The 25,130-nt window shown below is 36.7% G+C and overlaps 1 protein-coding gene across 1 annotated transcript in view; it reads left to right on the top strand.

The window, feature by feature from the left end:
* The window catches only part of ATP8A1 (ATPase phospholipid transporting 8A1), a 226,498-nt gene that overhangs the window by 82,816 nt on the left and 118,552 nt on the right, over positions 1 to 25,130 (top strand). The window contains exons 15-20 of the mRNA XM_052641830.1: positions 3,386 to 3,430; positions 12,117 to 12,189; positions 15,427 to 15,532; positions 17,732 to 17,814; positions 22,020 to 22,069; positions 23,909 to 23,978. Of these exons, the coding sequence (XP_052497790.1) occupies positions 3,386 to 3,430; positions 12,117 to 12,189; positions 15,427 to 15,532; positions 17,732 to 17,814; positions 22,020 to 22,069; positions 23,909 to 23,978 (427 nt within the window). The remainder of the gene's footprint in view (positions 1 to 3,385; positions 3,431 to 12,116; positions 12,190 to 15,426; positions 15,533 to 17,731; positions 17,815 to 22,019; positions 22,070 to 23,908; positions 23,979 to 25,130) is intronic.

Genomic DNA, 25,130 nt, shown 5'->3' with positions numbered 1-25,130 from the left:
TACTAACAAATGCCTTTGGGATTATGATTTCAGAGCTGATGCTTCTTAAGCACTTTTTAAGAAAATAAAATATCTTTCTACCTTAGAGTCCAAGATGAGTTCTGTTGGCTTTTATCAGTTTGAAAGACAAGACTTGAAGTCTCTTGGTAGTATAATCTTTACCTCATTCAGTGCATTTTATAGATTTGTAGGAAGAAGATATTTAACACTTAAAACAAAGCTCCAAAATTTAGTCTTAGTAAGTTTTCCCTCATTTCTTTTAACTTTGGCCCTAAATTGGATTCGTGATGGTCAATGAAATAAAAGATTTGTACACACCTAGTACACACTTAGCAATGATGTTTATTTTGTAAAGATTAACTTTGTCAGAAGTACCACCATAATTAAACTTGTTAGACTGTTTCATTAGATTTTAGTTAAATGTAAATAAATTGTGATATCATATTTATAAATTTAACTTATTACAAACTAGAAATTCTGCTGTTAAACATTTACTAAAGCATAATTTCAACAAATTACTTCTTATACTAATTCAGTTTTATCACAGTTACTTGAAAGCCAGAAATAGGTAATGAGGTTTTTATGTTCAGTGGGTAGAATTCTCAACACAGTGACTATTCTCGGCTATAGTCCTAAGTACTGTCTTTGTTGATAATTTAAAATCTTACTATTAGAATGAGCTGATGAACTGGGAAAAGTTTTTTGTTTTGTTTTTTTAAGACTGTAAAGCAAATTAATATTATATTTTCATATGGGCAAGTCATTTTAATCAGTATTAAAAACATTTCATTGACTTTTTCCCTTTAAGTGAAAACCAAATGCTCCTAATAATAATCTTTATTTACATGTGAAAATAGCATGTGAGTAGTTTTACTTGACAGTATTTTGTTTAGCAATGTTTGCTGAAAGAGTGGGCAGCTTCTTTAAGTCTGAGAGGAAATTCACCATGAGAAACTTCACAATTATCAACATTGCCCCAAGGTCTATATTATAACCAATAAATATATCTCACTTCTCACTGTGACTGGTGGATAAAGCTGGGTAAAAACCATTCATTTATTCTCATGCCTCAACAAGTGTTCGTCTCTATGTACACCATGTAGTACTTTGTTAGATGTTGGGGATTTAATGATAAGCCAAAGTTCACCTGGCTTCCACCGCCCTGAAGTTTATAGTCTAATTGGAGATTAATGGATGTAATTAAATCACCATGCAGACAATTATAAAATCAGAATGCAGTACAAAGGTCTATTGAGGCTGTGATTGGGGACAGGGTAGAGGGGTGTGATCTCATCACTGAGACCAGGCACTGGGATGCTTAACACTGAGATCAAGAATGAGTTTAAGAACTTCCCAAGCAGATGTAACAGCACTGACCTCCCATGGCAAATAACCAGACAGAAGGTACATATCAGAGCTACTAGAGCCGTGATCTTGGGGAAACTCATGCAGACAGAATAAAGTAACAGATGTATGGATCATCCGCTGCTCATCTCATTCAGAATAGCCCTGAACATCTGCCAAGGTTGAACCACACCCGGGGAGTGCAGCCCTGAGCCTTGAGCTCTGAGGCTCCAGCCCCTCTCCCAGTAGGAGATCCAGGGCTGCTGTACACCACCAGGGCAACTTGGCAGAACCTTGGTGCCGTGTTTTTGCTTGGGTAGCATCAGACCCTCCCTTGCTGTAGTTCAGGGACTCATCTAAGCCTTGAGGTTGATGAGAAGTGATTGCCTAGAGCACTGGGCTGCAGCTAGTTTTCAGAGCTTGGCAGGAGGCCATGGCTTTTTCTGGGCTCACTGAGGGCTCATTTAGTCCTTCCCCTCAAGCATCTAAAAACATCCTTTGGTAGAAGAGAGGGCAGTGAGTAAGGAGACTGCCCCAATTGTGATTGGAGTAAAGGTGGTGGGTGGAGCCTGCACCAGAGACAGAGACCATGTTTTAAAACGCTTATCTTTCACACTGTGGTGCTCTTTAAGGTGGAGGTCCCTTAGAGTGATGAGGTCCGTGCATGGCCAGTTTGGTGGAAGGGTAAGAAATATAGGCCATTTAGGAAGTGAGAGGATTTTCCCCAGTTTTCAGTGAACATTGTATATTTATCAAAAACAGTGATGTTATACTGAACTCTGCATCTTTAAACTCTACCTACATCTAATATATTTAATTTAAAGGAAAACTATTGAATGACCTTGTATAATGAAAGAAACGAGAGATAAGGAAATCTGTTTTAGCTGCTGAGAGAGTAGATTTTAAGTGTTCTCACCATAAAAAAAAAAAGAAATGGTAAATAGGTGATGGGTGGGAGTGTTAGCTAAAACATGATTTGCAGGAGACATAAGAGACGCAGGTTCAATCCCTGGGTCGAGAAGATCTGCTGGAGGAGGGCAGGGCAACCAACTCCAGTATTCTTGCCTGGAAAATCCCATGGACAGAGGAGCCTGGGGGGTTACAGTCCATAGGGCCACAAAGAGTCAGACACAACTGAAGCAACTTAGCCCACATGCACGTAATGGTAATCACTTTGCAATATATATTAGTATCAAATCACATTGTATACCTTGCACTTGCACAGCGTTGTATGTCTCAAGACAGCGAGAAAAAAAAATCTAAACAATAAAAAGAAAATTTTAGTAAATAAACATAAATAAGTAAAATAAAATCTGCTCCGTCATGTATTACGGACCCCTTCTGTCACATCACTGGTTGGTTGAAATGGAAGCTATTCATAGATCCAGTGCTCCGATGAGCTGATGGACGAAAATGAAGTATTGATGACTGTGTTTTCTTTTTTGACGTAATAAGTTGTTTTAACGGCTGAGTTATGGTTTAAGTGAGCATTTTTGAGTATCTTTTAAAATGCTTATCTTTCACACTGTGGTGCTCTTTAGCTGTAGCAGTGTGATTAACTTTTACTTTACTATACCTGTGTAAAGAGCCACCCCTGCATGGCAGTCAGATACGTTTCTGAAATGCACTTGGCAGACTTTATCAGTGTGACAGTTTGTTCTTAGTAACATGCTTTTTTTTTTTCATTAAAACACTTTATTCTCATTATGCATTGTGTGATGAATCTTCCATTGGCTTTAGCCTGTGTTTAAGCTCTTAAGTTTAATATTTTCTACTGAATACTGGTTTCTGTGCATAAAATTGGGAAATTTCATGGTGAAGAGGCAAGTTGGCTATCCAACGAAAGAACAACTTAGTAAATCTGCTTAGTTGCCATAAATTATACTTTCTGTACTAACTTGCCATTCTTTCCAGATCAGCTAAAAGTTTATTTCCTTAACTGACCCATCTCTCAGTTCTTCCCTCATTCATGCTTTTGTGTTTCCAGCCTTTCTTTGATTATTTTCTCCTTTCTTTGTGTCCCTCCTCTTGCTTTCTGAAGCCATGTCCCTGAACCTGAGGATTATGGCTGCTCTCCTGATGAATGGTAAGCTGCATGGATCTTTCTGTCTCGTTGATCCATTTAAAAGGTTTGCATTTTATTGTTTTGTTAGATGCATTTCACTACTTTGAAAAAAATTTACTAATCAGGCAGGATAACAATGCTGTAAAATATTTCTTAAAATCTGCTGAATAAAAACAGACAAATCCGTTGAATAGCCCTGATGTCCTGTTGAATAACCTTTAATCATTTTATGAACATTTAGTTCAAAGTTTAGGCTTGCTGATTTTATGCAGCTATGTATCTATAATAAAATCTATAACAATCAACTTAGAGTCCTTGGTCTGTGGACTACTTAAGATTTCAGGGACAGCTCCATAAATTTTATTTTTTTTAGCTCAGCACTGCCACCTTCTGCCACTGTTTGTATACTCTACAGAGCTACAGAAAAATGCTACTGAAACATAACCACACAGTGTAAACTTCCTTTACATTTATTTTCATTAATTTGCTAAATCTGTTTGGAGGCTATAACATAAACATTTTTTAATGAAATATCTGGAACAGATGTTGGAAAAGTATGCTACCAAGAACTAGGGTTAACAGGAATATAATTAATTTTAGAATTATTGAATAACATTTTATAAGCTTAATTTCAGTACATATTGGGTTTTTTGTCTTACTTTAAAATCCTCGCCGTGGTTTACATTTTCATTTAGAACAACGAGTTTATTTCAATAATTCATTGCAATCTGGTGGCAAATGAAATCTCAGAAAGCAGATTTCTTTAATGCTCATAACTGTAAAAAAACAGTATGGCTTTATATGTGATTACTTTCTATTTTCAGATGACACGGTATTTTATGATTAAGCCTTAGTTTTCAACTTGGATTTTATTTCAATAAAGTGGAGATTTGGTAACAATTTGCAATAAGCCTCACACTACCTGGAGTTAATGACAGAGGCAGCTGTTTGGTTCATGTGATAACTGATGATTCATTGCACTTAAGCTCATTGCTTGGAGTGGCATGCATTTCTACACCTATCCACAACTGAATAATTGTCTTTTAAATGTGCCAAAACGTCTTACTGTTGGTAGATAATTCAAGTGTAATGATGTAGATATTCTCTTCTACTTAATCTTTTGAGAATGTAGTTAAAATTTTGATTATATCTTTTTACTTGTTGCTTTTCAATAGAATTGAATATATATGTTTATTTTTAGAATGTATGTTTTTTCTAAGATAAATCACTTTTTCCTGAGAAGGAAATTACCTTCACCATATTCTTATTAAGATTGGATGAAAATGTTAACAGTTGTTTACCTAGGTCATTTAAAATATTCTACTTTCAGTAGAGGTTGTTTCATGATTTTTATCACTATTGGGAAGAGACATTATTTTATCTGTTTAAGTTTTTTATGTAAAACACCCTTTCTGGAAACTTGATATTCTAAACTGGGTAATTCCAAATTTACAATGTCAGCTTTTTCATAAATGTTTATATAGTTCCACTTGCAGTTACATATAAACTTAGATATTAATGATATTTTAAGAAATAAACCCTAGGGAAGGTTTTTGCCAACTGTTTAATAAAGTAAGCTTTATTTTAAATATCTACTTGGATTTCCTCATCTATCACGTGGTTACCTATATGCCGCAAAGATGAAGGAACACTACTACTATTTGAACTTTAGCTGTGTCCTGGGTCCTGAGCAGTTGTCAAGGAGGCAAACTTCGATTCTGACCACTCAGGTTCACATCCAGGTCCTAATGCTGCTGTTGAGCCACGTACCTAATCTCTTTGCCTGTGGGTCCTCTTTGGGTAGAATGTAGACATCATAGGGAGGTTGCAAAGATTAAATGAATTCTGTTTTTAAAGTGCTTAGAAGAATATCTGAGTGTTAGCTCTGATGCCTCTCACTTAATCCTCAAGACATATTTGAGGAGTTGTAATTGACATGAGCCTTCTAAAACTGGTGAAATTTAGGCAGAGAAGCCAATACGTAACTTCCCTCAAAGTATACAACCAGTAAACATGGGAGACAAAGTTAAAACTTTGCTCAACCTGGATATTAAGTAGGTGCTGGTTATATCACATCCAGTAGACTTTAAAGAGCTTCAGAAATATCTGCATTTAGAGAAAAGATATCCTTACTATTTGTCATTTCATTTTTTCTTTCTCGTTTTGTTAAGGTAGCAAGAGCAAGTATAGTTTGACTGACAAGAAAAGTTGGCCTCGGCCGGTGGGTGGGGGGCAGGGGGGGACACAACTTGGCCCGATCCTAAATCTGGCATTTGCCAGATCTGACCCACTTGATTTCATATTGACAGTGAAACCAAGATTGAAAGCGTGGGCCTGACTGAATGTATGCTTCAAGAACCTGGCTTTATCTTCTTGCTGCTGGTCCTCAGGGGTAAACTGGAGAGTACAGCTGACTGTAAATCCACAATCTGAAAGTTGATTCTTGTCTGACTGTCAGCAGCTTCACCTTTCAATGTGAAGTTCATTGATTCCATAGATAAAATCTGTGACCTATACCATGTATTTTACTATCATTCTCCAACCATATTTGTCACAAAAATACCAAGTTAAAAAGTACATATTATTTAACACATAACTGTATGTAGATTTTTAGAATTGGACACAACTCAGCAACTAAACAGGAATATGTAGATTATTTACATTTAGTCAATTTGATGGCAAAGTGTAACAGTGACAGTTTCAAAAACACTTTTTTGACATTAAAAATAATTGGATAATGGCTGTAACTCTACTCGCTTAAATCTATAAATACAGTTTACAGAGATGAAATCATTTCCCAACCAGTAGCCACTTCTTCCAGAACTGGGATGGTTTTCTTGTTATTGCCAAGTACCATCAGCTGATGTATAACCTTGAAGGTTAATTCAGTTCTATTAAAATTTACCATTCTTTAGACAGTATCAATATTTGGAGAATTGCACAAAAATATTTGCTTATTATAAGCATCTGTGTAGCCCCAAGATATGATTATATTCCAAAGCTATATATTTTGTTACATTTTTTTCTTTTTCCGATTTTTTTGGTGGAAATCTCAAGCATAAATAACAGTAGAAAACAGATGTACTCATTCACTCACTTCAGTAATATGTACTCAAAGCCAATTTCAGTTCATCTGTATTTTCCCCCACTATTTTGAGGAAAACCCCTGAGTAAGTATTCTGTGCTTAGTCATTTTACTGTGGTTTTTAGTATTAGCACAGTATCACTGGATAGTACCATTTTCTGGTCTTCTTTTCTCATTTCATTTTGGTCTGTATTTATGTATGAAATGAGTGGTATTTATTTATTCTGCTGCCATCACTGGGCTCACTAAAACATTCTTCCAGGTGTGACTGTATAGTAACGAAATCTAACACATCCAAATTAGCTAGTCTTCAGAGTAGTCACTTTGACAAGTAATTTATTTATTCCAGTCAAGTGACCATTTCACAGAATGTTTTTGGAGCTCCTCTTTTGTAATTGCTTTAGAAATACTTTAGAACCACACAGACAAGCAGACCACATTGATCAAAACTAGTGTCTAAGAAAAAAGTATTATTATTGAACTCAACCACTTGTTTATGTTCTTGGACTTGACCTGATGCTGAACAACAATTTCGTTTTTTAAAATTAAATCACCCTTTTAGGAAGTTTGATTTGGAACAGTAGCACTCTTCAAAACCAGAAGGTACAAATCCATTCAGAAAGCAGTGTTTTCAGTCACACTGCCTTTGTCTTCCCATATATGCACGTGTGTAGCATCTGTGTGTACATAATCTATACATTGAGTTTGTTTGTAGAATGTATGTTTCAGCTCATAATTGGATTTGTTCTGGTTTTTAATCTTTAAATTTTATTTATTTAAGTTCGTAATGCAGTAACACATCTCTTCCCTATCTCTGACCCCCCATTTCCCCACCTGAAGGCAGTCAATGTAACCCATTCCAGGTTTATTTCTCCAGATCTATTCTACTATGTGTGCATATATTTTCTTTCTCATTTTTACCAAAAGTGAAACCAATTGTACACACTTTGGTACCAGCTTTTCATTTGACTATACATCTATAAGATTTGTCCATATTCCGTGGACAGCCTCCTATTTTTTGTATAGTGTTCCATTATTATTATATGGATGTACCTTAGTCTTTTTAAGCAACCGTCCTAGACTGTGGGTTAGTTCTAACCTTTTGCTGTTAAATATGTGCTGCAAAGAATGAATTTGTACATACAGCATTTTGCACCAGACAGTGTAAGTATAGAATAGACGGAAATTCCAAAAACTGGTATTTCTGGATCTCAAAGGATTATACTGATTTTAAATTTTGTTAGATATTGCCAATATCAAGGTCTTCCCTGATAGCTCAGTTGGTAAAGAATCTGCCTGCACTGCAGGAGACTCCAGTTCGATTCCTGGGTCGGGAAGATCAGCTAGAGAAGGGATAGGCTACCCACCCCAGTATTCCTGGGCTTCCCTTGTGGCTCAGCTGGTAAGGAATCCGCCTTCAATGTGGGAGACCTGGATTCTACCCCTGGGTTCAGCAGATTCCCCCTGGAGAAGGGAACGGCTACCCACTCCAGTAATCTGGCCTGGAGAATCCCATGGACTGTATCCATGGGCTCACAAAGAGTCAGACACAACTGAGTGACTTTCACTTTCACTGCCAATATTCCTTTTTAGAAATTGTACCAATTTTTATTCTCATCAGTGATAGATGGTTTAACTGTTTTTCCAAGATTATAGCAGCAGAGTTGTCAAACTATTTCTGCCACATTGATAAATTTAAATCTCATTTCTCTCATCATGCAATAAGATTGAATGTATATTTAAAACCACTTCTATTTCTTCTTTGTGAACTGAGTGTTTATATCCTCTGCTCATTGTTCTATTGCATTGTTGATCTTTTCAGTGTTAGTTTCTATAAGCCCTTTTTATTTTGAGTGAATTAACGTTTCATTTTGAATAAAGTAACCATTTTATGTGTTGGAAATAGTTTTCTTCCCAGTTTGTCATTTCGCTTTTGACTTGCTTGTAATAGTGTTTGCTATGCAGAAGTATTTTAGCTTTGTGCAGACCATATTTTCTATTTGTTTTCTGAATATTAGGCCTTTCTACTCCTAAATTTTTTTTTAAGTTAAATAAAAATTGTTACTTATCTCTTCATTTGACACGATTTCATAGTCCACACTGTCATGTATGAAATTAACTGATTCAGTTCAGTTCAGTTCAGTTGCTCAGTCATGGCTGACTCTTTGTGACCCCATGGACTGCAGCATGCCAGGTCTCCCTGTCCATCACGAACACCCAGTGTTTACTCAAATTCGTGTCCATTGAGTCGGTGATGCCATCCAACCATCTCATCTTCTGTCATCCCCTTCTCTTCCTGCCTTCAATCTTTCCCAGCATCATGGTCTTTTCAAATGAGTCAGCTCTTCGCATCAGGTGGCCAAAAGTATTGGAATTTCAACTTCAGCCATCAGTCCTTCTAATGAATATTCAGGAATGATTTCCTTTAGGATGGACTTGATGAATCTCCTTCCAGTCCAAGGAACTCTCAAGAGTCTTCTCCAGCACCACAGTTCAAAAGCATCAATTCTTTGGCACTCAGCTTTCTTTATAGTCCAACTCTCACATCCATACATGACTACTGGAAAAACCATAACCTTGACTAGACAGACCTTTGTTGACAAAGTAATGTCTCTGCTTTTCAATATGCTGTCTAGGTTAGTCATAACTTTGCTTCCAAGGAGCAAGCATCTTTTAATTTCATGGCTGCAGTCACCATCTGCAGTGATTTTGGAGCCCAAAAAAATAGTCTGTCACTGTTTCCACTGTTCCCCATCTATTTGCCGTGAAGTGATGGGACCGGATGCCATGATCTTAGTTTTCTGAATGTTGAGCTTTAAGCCAGCTTTTTCACTCTCCTTTTACACTTTCATCAAGAGGCCCTTTAGGTTCTTTGCTGTCTGCCATAAAGGTGCTATCATCTGCATATCTGAGGTTATTGATATTTCTCCCGGCAATCTTGATTCCAGCTTGTGCTTCTTCCATCCCAGTGTTTCTCATGATGTACCCTGAATGTAAGTTAAATAAGCAGGGTGACAAGGTACAGTCTTGACGTACTCCTTTTCCTATTTGGAACCAGTCTGTTGTTCCATGTCCAGTTCTAACTGTTTCTTCCTGACCTACATATAGGTTTCTCAAGAGGCAGGTCAGGTGGTCTGGTATGCCCATCTCTTTCAGAATTTTCCACATTTTATTGTGATCCACACAGTCAAAAGCTTTGGCATAGTCAAGAAAGCAGAAATAGATGTTTTTCTGGAACTCTCTTGCTTTTTCTATAATCCAAAGGATGTTAGCAATTTGATCTTCTCTGGTTCCTAATACTGATCAGGCCACACTTATTGTAATTTATGTTTATCCATAAAATTCTGAATCTTCTCATTTTTTATTGCTATTAGGATTCTTCATTTTTGGATGATTAGGAAATAATTATTTGCAATGTATCATAGTCTTTAAATCAGCCTACAAGAAGCAGTAAATTATATGACACTGTGGGTTAACTGCTCATTTTTCACTTTATCTTACTGTTACACACCCTGCCTTATTGCTTTTTGCAAAACACCGTAATTTCTTTGTCTCCTTATAAGGCAAAGTGTCACTTGAAAACTCTATGGAAAGTTTTAACAGAATGTAGATGTTTGCAAATTCAAATAGCTTTGTCAGCTAGCAATTTATTGGTTCTTATTTTGAAATGACTTTTGAGCTTCCAATTTTATCTGTTTACTTTTACTAAAAGTGAACATTTTGTGAGATTTCAGACAAGGGTGATGAGAACACCATGTCTGAGTTATCCAGACCAAGCTGTGTAATTAGCAGATGAAATGCCAATGGTTTTATGATCTTGGAAAGGAAGCTCCTTTCTGGGAGAAGAGTTAGCATTTTCCACGTCAGAAGGTTTCACTGGTGAATGAAGGGCAGCATGTGTCCGTGTAAACATTTCAGTTGCATATCTAGTGTTATTTGTTATAAATACATTTTGAAAGTTTTATCAATTGTGGTAACTGTGATTTATGAAGTGAAAGAATTACTGGTGAGATTAATAAGACACATCTTCAAATTTGTAAAAGCGTTTAGTCCAGAATTCTTTAGAAGGAAGATAGACCTCCACATGCAAGATGTTACTGTGAATATTCCTTGACGTTTCAATTTATCTAACAAATAAGTGGGAAAATATAACTAAGAACCAATAATGAATACATTTTATAAATAATAGGGAGACTTTATAGAGCCCTGAATAATAAACTTTTTGAGAATGATAATATTTAGAGGAGAAATGTATGTTAATTTTTTCTGCCTGCCAATTGATAAGTTGTTTAAAAGTTCTTGGACTTTTCTTCTTTAAAACTAAGAAGAGGAAGAGTTTTAATTAATAAATATTAATTTGTTATTTTATAAATAAATTATTTATTATTAAAATAATAAAAGGTGTTCATTCTGTTTCCTAGTGATGATGATTTTTGAGAATTCTAATCTATGTGCTAATAAAGGTGCATTGTAATATTGAGAATTAATAGATCAAAGTGTTGCACATTAATAAAGATGTATTTTACTGTAAAATTCTAACTTCCTTTTATGGTGTATGGTTAAAAAGATATTTACATATATTGATGATCTGGTTTAGGTTAAATTATTTTACATTCTTTTGTTTTCTTCCATGATTTCTCCTTCCTTTCAAACAGCTGGCTTTAAAATATGAAACTCTTGATATTTGGCACATTGGCACTGATAATTCTCTTTGTAACCTGTAAAAATTATGATGAAAAGCTTTTTGGATTACAGCTGTTTAATACTGAACACACTATTTTTTCCTCAACGACTTCTGAAATTTCCTTCTGTGCACAAAAGCTTTAGATCTATATATTTTCACTGAACGGTAATAAGTATACTTTTAGGGTTTGACATTTCCACTTAAATGTTCCTTGTCCTTCCTTTGAATCTCAACATTTTGATATTAAATTGCATGGCTATGAGATTAGTAATAGCTAGATTATAGAGGCAATTCTCATTTGATTTGTTTGGAGTTCAAGTTTGCTGATCTGAAGACAGCCACAACACAAAACCACATGTATACTTTTCTGGCTTTTTTCTCCTTTACAGAGTAACATGTACATAATATATAATATATGTGTTAGTGATAAATGTTAATGTAATGTGTAATCAGTTTATTCATATTTTTGTTTCATATGGTAATCATATAATATTACTTCAAATAAATTTTCATGGCTAAAGTATTATTTTTATAATAACTCCATTAATTCTCACAATTTTTAAACCTTGGAAAAATTATGAAAGTAGAAAAATTCAATTCCATGTATATTAGCAGTTTTGTTACATTTTTTTAATTAAATTTTTTTTAAACTTCATATGGCTACGACATAATTTTACTCCAGGAAAATGAATGGTAAAATGCTATTTTTTATTAACACAGAAAAAGGCTTTCACATTTTATAATGTTTGAAAATATCTTATGATTCAATCATGAAATATGTGATATCTTATTTGAAATGTGGACTAAATTATACTTAATTTATTAGATTTAATTTATTAAGAGTTTGTAGGCATAATGATTTATTTTAAAAGTAACTTACAGATAGATTCGCAGGCTTGTATAAATGAATCAAATATGCTCCATTTTTTCCCCTTTAGGCAGAACTCACAGTTTGGAGATGAAAAAACATTTAGTGATTCATCATTGCTGGAAAACCTCCAAAATAATCATGTAAGAAACATAGTACCATTATCTTTTCATTAATAAATGAAAACTAATGAGTGTTTCTCTGAATTACCTTCCATGCTTATATATTCCATTTTTTACTTTCATGATCATTTTTAATAATTACAAAAATCTGTTGTCTCTAAATTATTTTTACTTGGCCAATACAAATCTGTGATTTTTAGAAATTTACTTTTAACACTGTTATTTATCGATGCTCTACTTTTTAAAAATATTATATAATTTAGAGCTCTATTTACATGAAAGAACTCATTGTTAACAATTTCAAAATATCTATAGAAGTTAATTACTTGCTCAAAATTATAGGCCAGTACTAAATCTATACAATAAGAACTTTAAACATCTGCCACCCAATGTGAGTATTCCACTTATAAAGTTACTGATACTTACTAAAATTCCATCTGATCAAAGGATATGATTTCTGGAGTTTAAGAGCTTCCCAAGTGGCACTAGTGGTAAAGAATGCCTGCCAGTGCAGCAGACAGAAGAGACTCAGGTTCGATCCCTGGGTCGGAAACATCCCCTGGAGGAGAAAATGACAACACTCTCCAGTATTCTTGCCTGGAAAATTCCATGGGCAGAGAAGCCTGGAGGGCTGCAGTTCCATGGGGCTGTAAAGAGTCAGATGCAACTGAGCACACCTAGGTTTAAATCCGCAACTTTTTCTCACAATCACTTCAAGCTCAGTGCGTCAAAACTTGAACTCACGCTCATCACCCCAAAACTAGTCCCTTCCTAGCAGTGGTGGCCTTGCCACCCCTGCCCCTGGGCAGGGCCCTAGCAGTGCATTCATGTGGATATTTTTGCTTTCAACAAAACATGAGCTTCAGGATCCACAAAATCTAGACCTAGACCCACCACTTCCTTCCTGTGTTCTCAGGTTCAGTTACACAATCAACTATCTTATAACTCCATCTAGGAGCTTAGGGTTGCTTTGTTACCTCTGTTCTCTCCATCTCCAGATCTGTAATGAACCACTAGTTCAGTTCAGCTCAGTCGTGTCTGACTCTTTGCGACCCCATGAATCGCAGCACGCCAGGCCTCCCTGTCCATCACCAACTCCCGGAGTTCACTCAAACTCACGTTCATCCAGTCAGTGATGCCATCCAGCCATCTCATCCTCAGTCATCCCCTTCTCCTCCTCCCCCCCGTCCCTCCCAGCATCAAAGTTTTTTCCAATGAGTCAACTCTTTGTATGAGGTGGGCAAAGTACTGGAGTTTCAGCTTTAGCATCATTCCTTCCAAAGAAATCCCAGGGTTGATCTCCTTCAGAATGGACTGGTTGGATCTCCTTGGAGTCCAAGGGACTCTCAAGAGTCTTCTCCAACACCACAGTTCAAAAGCATCAATTCTTCGGTGCTCAGCCTTCTTCACAGTCCATTCACTAAGCCCTTGTCAATACAACTTTCTTGTGTTTGTGTACACATGCATGTGCTCAGTCGCACAGTTGTGGCCAACTCTTTGCGACCCCATGGACTGTAGCCTGTCTGGTTCCTCTGTCCATGGGATTTCCCAGGCAAGAACACTGCAGTGGGTTGCCACTTCCTCCTCCAGGGGATCTTCCCCATCCAGGATCAAAGCTGCATCTCCTGCGCCTCCTGAATTGACAGGCAGATTCTTTACTACTGCACCACTGGGAAGCCCATGACTTTCTAGAACATGTCCTAAATGTCTTCTTCACCTCATTCTCACTTTCTCTACCCCAGTCAAGACTACCAGCATCCTCCAGGTAAAATGCCACAACAGCCTCCTAACCATTCTCCTGGTTTCCATTTTCACCCCTTCCCATCATTGTTGCACATGGCAGCTAGAATGATGCCAGTGGAAATTAAGTCCCAACACACCCCTGCTGAAAACAACTCTCTGGCTTCCCTCTCAACTTACAAAGCTGCGTGATCCAACCTCTGCCTAAGTCACCAGCCTCACTTGGACCTACCCTCCCTTTCTTTTTCCTCCGACTATACTGGCTTTCTCTTATTTTCTCATACATGCTTCATTCTTTCCTCCTTTAGGACCTTTTCAGTCATGTGTTATTCCTGCTTGATGGAAAACTCTGTGCTCAGTACTTCATGAGGCTAAAACTTCATCAGCTTAAAGATCACATTGTCTTGAGAATAACCACAAACTGACCCAAATAATATTGTGTGATTTTCACACATTTTATCCTTTGTAACCCTCTTCACAGTATAAATAAATGGTGTGAAATTTGCTCAGTCGTGTCCAACTCTTGGCAACACCCCATGGACTATCAGTCCATGGAATTCTCCAGGCCAGAATACTGGAGTGGGTAGCTGTTCCCTTCTCCAGGGGACCTTCCCAACCCAGGGATCAAACCCAGGTCTTTCGCATTGCAGGCAGGTTCTTTACCAGCTGAGCCACAAGGGAAGCCCATAAATAAATGATACTGTGTACTGTTTATCTATGTTCTGTTTTCCCACAAGTCAAAGCATCATGAAGCAGGGACCTTGTCTGATTTGTCTGCTGTTCTAGCCTGAACACCAGTTTTGTTTTTTTTTTTTCAAATAATGTTTGATGTACCTTTCCAGTCATTTTAGTTTTTTGTTCCAAGAGCATGGAGGAATTTTTTTCCTTTATTAATTCGAGTGACACTTTTCTTCATCAGGAACCAGAAAAGATGTTTAATTTCAAAAATCTGGTTGCTATTCTCCTATAAACTCAAAAGCTCCTTGCAGAAAGGATCCTGTCTTCCTCAGGCCATAACTACACAGGACTTGCTCAGTCAATCCTTTTTTATTTAGTAGAACACTAGTCAGGTTATGGTGGTTGTTTTTGGAAAGAGCAGCCAAAGCATCTATAGGAATCCTCTGCCATCATCACCGCGACCCAAAGTAGTGGAACCCGCAGTAAGATTAGATGCCTAAGATTTAACTCTGATCAGGAATTAGAACTAGGTAAATGAACATTTTAGAATTCCTCTCTTGTCCTCTGATAACAGGATTCAACCATATCTGCCTTTTTCACTGTGCCTGTTCTATTTAACAAGACAAAGTGGCCTTATATAAATGGTTAGAAAAGGAATGAAGAGGTTCCAAAAATGAAGGATTTTAGTGAAAAATATTTTTTCTTCATAGTGTTGATTTCTTGGCTTTCACCCTCAATGTTTAACAGTTGTACTCAATAAATATACATGAAGTAATACTACTATCATTGTGTCATAATGGTTAAATGAAAGGGTCTAAATTATGTGTTTATTTCTTACAGCCCACTGCACCAATAATATGTGAATTTCTTACAATGATGGCCGTGTGTCACACAGCAGTACCAGAGCGGGAAGGTGATAAGATTATTTACCAGGCAGCATCTCCAGGTACAAATGAAGCAATTGTGATGTATTTCTTGGTTGAAAATTGTTCTGAAATATGAGATTGTTCAGAAAATTTTAATTTGAAGAAGTAAAACAACCAAGTCACTTTAGTTTCAGATTAAAAATGTTATTTACTAATTAGAAACGTTGGCTTTCAAAATTGTATATATTTTAAAATCTATAATATTTGTTACATAACATGTTACATGGAAATTTGAATAACAAAATTCATACAAGTTAAAAAAAATGGTATCTATGTGCATAGTAAGTTTTACCTTCTTTATAAATAATTAAGAAAAAACTATTGGTCATAAGCTGCTTTTTCACATAAGCTGGCAGGAAAAGGAAGATCCGTTTCCCTGAATAGTGTTGATTTTAGAATATAAGCTTTTCTTCTTTTGGAAATGATAATCAAGGAGTTTGCTGTGTATTTACTTGAATGAGAAGAGCTTTACACTTAGAGAAGAGACTCCATACTTAGACTTATTTTCAGTGTAAAATTGGGTAAATAGCCAATTTGATGACTAAGATTTCAGGAAAGAAGGAACACACTTTAGGGAACTTTTTTATAAGTTTCCTTAAAAAAAAAACTTTTTATTTTGTATTGGAGTATAGTCAATTAACAATGTTGTGATAGTTTCAGGCGGACAGCAGGACTCAGCCATACATATACATGGATCCATTCTCCCCCAAACTCTCCTCCCGTCCAGGCTGCCACATAACTTTGAGCAGAGTTCCATGTGCTATTCACTAGGTCCCTGTTGGTTATCATTTTTAACATAGTAGTGTGTACAGACCAGTCTCAAACTTCCTAACTATCCCCTCTCCCTGTTTTAAACTGTATTACAAACCAGCACCTGCAACCTTGTAGAATATACCAGATTCCTAAAAACCATGAGATATACTCTTTATCATTAAGATAGACACTGTATGGATGTTTTGTCTCACACCCTTCCCTCAAAAACAAAAAAGTTTTGATATAACATGGTGATAAGAGTAAATAATATGTAATACAATGAAACATCAGTTCATTTCAAGTGAAGCCGCTCAGTCATGTCTAACTCTTCGCGACCCAATAGACTGTAGCCTACCAGGCTCTTCCGTCCACGGGATTTTCCAGGCAAGAGTACTGGAGTGGGTTGCCATTTCCTTCTCCAGCGGATCTTCCCAACCCAGGGTTCAAACCTGGGTCTCCCACATTGTAGGTAGATGCTTTACCATCTGACCCCTCAATATTCATAGTGTTATTAATAATTTTCCTATATTCAGCATTTTAGGAGGAAAAGGATAAAACTTAAGAAGGCACTTTTGTGCCACTTGTTTTTTTCCAATTTAGGAAATAATTGATATACATCACTGTATCCCTACTATTTATTTATGTTATAATGGAAATTTGTAGCTTTTGATCACCTTTCTCCACTTCCCCTTTACCACCCTTCCACCTCTGATAACCACATCTGATCTCTTTTTATATGAGTTTGAGGGGGGTGGGTTTCTCTTCTCTTTTTTCTTTAGATTCCACATATAAGTGAGATCATACAGTATTTTTCTTTGTCTGTCTGACTTTTTCTCTTAGCATGATGCCTTCATGGTCTATCCATGTTGTTGCTATTATGGGGTTTCCTCATTTATACATATCATTTATTTTAAGAAAAGTTTTGTGGAGAATATGCTGGACCAAGACCTACTTTGAAGTTATCCTTTTTAGGTCTGCTTGGCTAACAGTGAGACTTAGCCCTCAAGAATATGCCTCTGGGATCTATACATGTCTCAGATTCTGAAGATCATTCTACTTAAACCCTGGGCATTGTCATATGATTTTGAAAGAAATGGATTTCAATAACAGGAGTCAGAATAAAAAGAACTTTAATTCATTTTAAAGTTAAGCAGACTATTGTATTGCAGTCTTAGTCTCATATTTTGGGATATCTTACTCTCAGATGGTAAAGTGTTTGCCTACAGTGCGGGACACCCAGGTTCAATCCCTGGGTCAGGAAGATCTCCTGGAGAAGGAAATGGCAACCCACTCCAGTATTCTTGCCTGGAAAATCACATGGGCGGAGGAGCTTGGTAGGCTACAGTCCATGGTGTCACAAAGAGTCGGACACGACTGAGAGACTTCACTTTCACTTTTCTTTCACTCTCATATTTGGGATAAATTTTTTCACCATGTATTTGCTTTTTTCTGTTTGCCTAAAACAGATGAGGGAGCCTTGGTCAGAGCAGCCAAGCACCTGAATTTTGTTTTCACTGGAAGAACGCCTGACTCAGTGATTATAGATTCAGTAAGTTATTTAATTCTCTTTTTTATCAAAGCAATGCTTATGCAAGCTTCAAAGATAAAATAATACCAAAAAGCTCATAATAAAAACAGAGGTTCCCTACTCTAGTTCTCTCCAGAAGCAATGACTTTTCCCTTCTTTTAGCTGTTTCTTCAGACATTTATACATCCTTTTTTAATGTGTTGATGAATGAAATATATTTCAATTCTTCAGTTTTAGACATATCTACTGACTTTCTATTCAGTTATGTTAAATGAGGGATTATTTCTCTTGACTCACCATCCCTTTCCAGTAGTAGTATAATTATATTACAATGCTTGGTTAAACAAGTATTTGGACCCAGATGTTGTATGGGCAAAAGATTGAAACAAACATTTCACGAAAGAAGATATACAGATGGCCAGTGCACACATGAAAACACATCATTAATCATCAGGGAAATGCAAATTAAAGTCTCAGTGAGACACTGCAACATACCCACCAAGAAAAGTAAAATTAAAAACATTATGGCAGCACCTAATGTTAATGAAACTACAGAGCAAGGGGCTCACCTATATGTTGCTAGTAGAGGTGTAAGATGGTGCAACCCCTTTGGAAAACCTTTTAGAGTTTTCCAGTTCAGGTGAACATGTACCTGATGGAGCAGTTGTGCTTATACTTGCCCAGAAGAAGTCAAAGCATTGTCTGCAGAGAGACGTTTCGTGGTATGTTCATAGCAGCTGTATTCAGAGTGGCCGAAAGCTAGAAACAAGCCAAATGTCCATCACTAGGAGGATGGATCGACAAATCGTGATACACAGTGGAATAGCTGAACAATAAAAAAAGAGGAAAATGATTGATTCATTACCAGCATTGATAAGTCTCAGGAACAGGCTGAGAAAAAAAGGAAAAAAAGCCAGACACAGACAGCTACATACTCTGCATTTATATCGAGGTTGAGATCAGGAAAAAGTGACTTATGGTCTTAGAATTCAGAGCAGTGGTTGTCTCCACATCAGGGGGGAGATTGGGAAAGGGGCCAAAGGAATTTATAGGACAGTGGAAATGTTCTGTGTCTTGATTGGGGTGGTGGTTACACCAAGTATACCTGTATCAAACCATAGAATTTTCATTGAACTACATATTTAAGCTCTATGTACAGTATTGTATATAAATTATATCTCATTAAGCATTTTTATTTAGTGTTTATGTTATTATGCCTGTATTGATATTCCTAGCAAAACATTGTTTTATTCAGTATTTATTTTCTTTGTTTTTAATTTTGTGTTTTCAGATACAAAATTATCTCCTGAAAATAATTTTTTTTCTTTAATTCTTAAAAATAAATCTCTTATGTTTTTTCCAAGTGCAGCATTTTCTTTCTACCTATTACTAATTGTTCTAATTGTTTCGTAACTTCTTGGTGCACTTTTATCAGTACAGTTACACCAGATAATCTGGCCAGTGGGCAGTCACACTCTTTCCCTTGAGACGTTCCTCCTGAAACACCCACCGCCCCACCCCGCCCCTGTTCTCCTTACTCTGGGCCAGTTTTGTTCAGAGGTCAGCTTCTATGGCACTTGGAATGCCTTTTGATTGTCTCCTGTTTTGGACTTGCTATTTCCTGTAAGTCAAAACTTCTTTCTTAGAACCTGTCATTGATACAACATGTTTTCTGTCCATTTCAGAAAAGGTGTCACAGAAGCAGAAGTCACAGTAGTGACAGCCCTCAACAAGCCCAGCTCCTGACTCAGGGCTCCACGCTGCCCTGGTGCACAGCTCAGTCTCACTCGTGGTTCTCGAGAGGAAGCGCTTTCCTGTCTCCCTGGGGACTTTCCTTAACTCTCTCCTGTGTTAGATCTTCTGTTTCCTGAGTCCCGTGTCTTCCTTGTTCTTGCCCTATGCTTGTTTTTGTGGAGAACTTTCTTTATTGGCTTCTTGAGAAAAGGCGCATGGGAAATTACTTGTTGTTTAGCGCTTGTAAGCATAAACATTTTTATCTGACCTTTATACTTAATTGGTGGTCCTGCTGAATAGAGAATTCCAGGCTGGGAATCAGTTTCCTGAGGAATTTTTATTGCCTGGCTTCCTGTATGCCTAATTGAGAAGTCAGAAGCCACTGGGACTCTAGTTTTTGTGACTTGCTCATGGCCTCCCTCAAGAAGTTTGCGAGATCTCCTTTATCCCAAGAATTCTGAAATTTCACAACCATGTACCACAGTGAGAATATTTTAACTCACTGTACTGAGCACTGAGTGGACACTTTTCCATTTGGAAATCTACATCCTTCCATTCTGGAAATTTTTCTTGAATGAGTCTGTTCATTTTTCTTCTGCTTTTTTCTCTGCTCTCTCTTTTTAGAATTCCTGAGCACATCTTTTAACTTTTCTGTCCTGCTTTTCATGTTTTTGCCTTCTTGTTCTACTTTTTGGAAGTTTTCCTCTTTTCTCTTCTTAGACTTCCATTGATTTTCTTTTTGTTTCTGATATTACATGTTTTAGCTTCCAGAAGCTTTTATTGTTTTCTCAATATTTCTTTTTTTAATAGTATCCTGTTTTTCCTTCATAGGTGTACTTATGTTACTTCTCTGAAAGGAAAAATGATAGTTTTCTTTTTTATGTTTTCTTTTTTTAAAAAGTTATAGAGAGTTTAAATAAGCATATCATTTTATTGGAACATAAAATGGTATTAAGCTGTCATTATAGTTGTTTTGATTATTGCACTGGGAGAAGCATACTTCACCAAAAATTAAACATCAACTTTCACATATTCTTTTCTGGAGTTTCTCATTCTCTACTTAGGAGAAAAGAGCATTTAATTACTGCACCACTTGCATATGGGATGCGTAATAGGCTATGCACGATCTTTGATGAGAGCTGCAATATGCAGAGAAATAAGGCCAGTCTCCTCCTATGCCACCAAAGAGAGCACAGTATGTGAATGTTACTCACAGAAGCATAACCATTGTTACAGGCAGCTTTTCATCTCAGACATTGTCTTTGTTTTTTCATGGGTCCCATTAACAAGCATTTACTGGTGGATCTAGCAATATTTCCAAGGGTATAAAACACTGCAGAAGGTTTTATGCCTCCAGGAATCCACACCCATCCAGTTCCAATGATACAACAGAAAATGCCCCACAAGAAAGCATATGACAAAACACCTCATCCTGGTGTGGAAATGGAGTGAAGAGGCATCTGGGACCTGTCGACCAGCCCTTTGTGCCCGTCAGGAAGCCCAGGCCGACACCAGTGTTTTCTTTTGGAATTCTCTTTCTTCCAAATTGCTCTTATCTGTTTGTTTTGGGTATCTGTGATCCATGATAATAGCTGTCCTTGGATATCTGTTCATCTTTGGTTTTCTTATGGTCAAGAGTAAAGAATTTGCAATCTGATATGGCAGTTCTAAGAGGGTATTTGTCAACATTGGGCTTCACTGTGTGGTGGTCTGGTGGGATTTGTTTGGGAAATCATGGTTGTCTGTACCTTTAGGACTCAACCTGGGCTTATAGATTCCCGAGAGAACAGTCTTCCACCCTTCTGCCAGGAAAGATCTGGTTGCCAGAATGTAGGGGGCCAAGTAGGTTGTGGTATTGGGGCCTAGGCTTTAGTACAAATACAATAATACTATATCTTCAAGTGTGCCAACTTCTAGAAAAAAGAAACTTTATAGAGCAGAGCCTCTGGTCTTCCGCCAGTATGCAGGAAGAGCCAGTACCCAGAACAGCAGCTCTTTCCCTAGTCATCCCATTTAGTGCACTCCTTTACCTTCCAGTTCTAGAACTACCTGTTATTCCTCTTCCCTAGGCCTTTTAGGGATTATTCAATACAGGTCAGGCTGGTTCTCACCTTTTCCCCATTACCACTGTGTATATAATAGCATTTGCTACTTCTTGCATCTGCTAAGCAAGCATATCTCACTTATCTGTTTTCTAGCTTCCAAATTTTTAATACCATTTTCTCTTTTCCTATTTTCCTGCCATTGTAAGTTTCTTTCTTTTTTTTTTTTTGTAGTTTTGGTGGGGCTTTGGAAATGATGGATAGTAATTGCGTTTGTTCAATCTTCCATCTTAACCTGAAAAGTTAATAAATTCAATTAAGGGTGAAGTATTTTAGAAAGGACAATTAGTGATGACATTTTTTACATTAAAACTTCATGACTGGAGTTTATTTCCAAGGAGCCAAAGCTACTTCTTACTGTATATAATCATATTTTCCTTTTCTTCATAGCTGGGGCAGGAAGAAAGATATGAATTGCTCAATGTCTTGGAGTTTACCAGGTAAAACATCTGCTCTGTGGTTTGTGTGCATGTCATACATTTCCCTCCATTTAAACTTTTTCCCTTTTAAATAAGAAGAAAGTGTGATTTATTTTAAATAAATTTATTTAGACCCAATATTAAGTTAAAATATTCAATACAATTTTTAATTGTCATTTGTAAGAAAATCATAAACTGTTCTCTTCAGAGACTTGTAAGGCATGTCTTCTAGAGGCGGTGTAATGATATTTCTGAACATAACAATCTGCATCACAACTGTAGGGTACAGGCCCGGGTAGTGAATCAGAAAACATTATACTTAGGGGCACCAAGATTTATGTAGAATTAAAGTGAATCAGAGTCAGGAACTTGCCATTCTAATTATGTGCTCATTATAACATCTAATTGTCCTAGGGATTTCAGAAACTCATATTCATCTCTTTGTTAGGTATAAAACTAGTTTGCATATAGTAGGAATAGAGACAGAAGGGATGGTCCGCAGTGGATAAACGTGCAGCTATTCGTGGCCAAATGAATAGGAATTTCTTGTTGGAAGCTTCCATCCAAGTGATTGCAAAAATCCTGCATCTGGAGTGACGGGCATATTGGAGACTTGAGGAATGGAGAGACTATAAGAGAATGCTCATAGTCCTGTGAGGAGATGGGAGCAGGGTCATTAGAGAAATGTAGGTGACGAGGCAGTGTGGAGCACTCTGTGACCCTGGGACCAGGTATTTACTAACCTGTGACAGGGCGGCTTTTCTCCAGCAGTGTCCACTTACTCCGCTGGACCACAGAAGGCATTCCTGTTCACCCGTGATTTGGGAGTTTTGTCAGGAGAAGAAAAGAGCAAGGAAGTTGATGAACCAGGGACCAGGCCATCGAAGCTGGATTAGGAGAAACATGAATCAGGAAGGGCTGAGGTAGACTACAGAGACGTTACAAAGGGGGCCCAATCCTAGAGCACAGGGATGAGCAGAGACACTAGTGCAGCGGAAATAAAAGATGGAGAAAGAGAGGACTAAACAGTCCAAGACGTTTCTAAAGGCAACTACATTATATCTAACTACTGTATTGGATTCATCTCCGTTTTTTAGCTGCAGAACATTATAAGGTAACATGAATAGGCACTGACACTAGAGAAGTCTTTTTTGCCCCTTATTTCTGGAGAGAATGCTTATGCATACTTGATTCCAAGTGAGGCTTATCCTGTGCAATGCCATACGTGCTTATTCTGTTCCTTGTTAACTTGTAGTCTCTTTGCTAATCCATTGAAAGATGTGTATGTTTGCCTAAGAACTTTTATCAGTCTGTATCGCCAACACAATGTTAAGCTGTTTGTGCTCATTAACTAGAGTTTGTAATATGAATTAGGTGTTTTAAATGATGCCAGTGGTTTGCTAGTAATTAAAAAATGATAGTTGTGAAGGCTTAAGTAAGTTTTTAAAGTGCTAGTATATGCCTTTTGATTGGGTGTATACTTAAAATTGATTATCATTTCTCTTTTTAATAATTCATCATAAAAGGTTCTGGCTTAAATATTTTCTAAATCTGAAAACATTGAACCAGAACTCTTCTCTCTCTGCCCTGGTGGGTATTAACTCTTGCAGGTTTCTTGGGAGCTACTTGGTAAATCCTTTAGGGCAGCAGATGGTACCCACATATCTTAAAAAACATAATGTGACTTTCAAAGGTACTCAGCTACACACTCAGGCAATGGTTTGTGTATGTGGAGGGATCAGCCTCATAACTTGGTCAAATTTATTTTTTCAGTGTGAGCATTAAAATATGTGAGACATGACAAACATATAGATGCATCTTCTCACTATGGTGACACATTGTGGAAAACCTTTCTTTCAGCGCTAGAAAAAGAATGTCAGTGATCGTTCGCACTCCATCCGGGAAGTTACGACTTTACTGCAAAGGAGCTGTAAGTTTGTATTTTTGTCTTTTATGATTTTGATTTATGATGGTTTATAATGTATATGTTAAACATTCTGCTATGGAAATGTAACACAGATGTTTAGCCTGAAGTTGCTGACATCCACTTTTGGAGGTGTTTTATAGTCATAGTGTTCAGCCTCTTCTGGTGAAATTCAGAATTCCTTCTGGGTAAATTGGGTGCTTTGAAAAAGTTTGGCCGAGGTTATTTATATAATTCAGTTTTTTGAGGTTTATATATTATAAATATTTTAGAAGACAATAATACAGAAAATATTTTAAAATTAAATTAGAAATGTAGCAACCTATACCAATTTGAATCTGATTTTTTAAAGGCCATAGAAATGGGGGGGAATGGATTGCAGTTATTGCTGTAATTTCTTCATGTGGTGATTACCATTTGTATTATATTTGCATTGTTTTAATTATAACAGCATTTCTAACTATTGGTTGGCTTTTGTATTTGGCAGGTTTTATTGACAGGACAGTAATTTGTCATTCTAACTGAATTTCCCTAGTTAAAATATGTTTATGCTCATGGAAAAATAAGAAGTCTACTCTCCAGGGCCTTTTTTTATTCTTGAAATTAGTTAATATTTCCCTTCAGATTTATCCTTTCAGTCTACATAGTGTATACTTGGAGCAGTCAGGTAACTTACAAACTTAGAACTTTCCAATTTTGAATATAGTCAACAGTCTTGCTTTCTTACATGGAACTTGAAAGATGAACTTGTTTAGAAGCCCAAGCTTATTATTTAAATTCCTGTTGAGAATGTTTTTCAATACCTTGGTTTTAATGCTTCAGAACATAATTTTTTAATGCCTTGGTTTTAAAAGATTGGAAGAGAATAATTTCATGACGTCTCATGAATTTAGTTTTAGAGTTTCTTTGGTTGTTGAACAAGCACGTAAACAACTGTAGGGTGAACTCACTCCAGGTGAAATCATTTGGATAAACTGTTCTAACAGAGGATGTTAGAGCTCAACATGATAAAAAATTACAGTTATTTTTAATCAAAAAGAAGTTTGAGGGAGGGGAGAATGGGTTACATGTAAGATAAATTAGAAATCATAAATACATTAAGGGGAAAACATCAACCAATGAAATAAGCTCTAGCAGCCTGTCCATCAGGTTGCAAAG

This window comes from Budorcas taxicolor, chromosome 6 (genome assembly GCF_023091745.1).
Source record: "Budorcas taxicolor isolate Tak-1 chromosome 6, Takin1.1, whole genome shotgun sequence".
NCBI lineage: Eukaryota > Metazoa > Chordata > Mammalia > Artiodactyla > Bovidae > Budorcas > Budorcas taxicolor.
The sequence above is the reverse complement of the archived record's forward strand: the minus strand, read 5'-3'. Positions and strand labels throughout refer to the sequence as shown.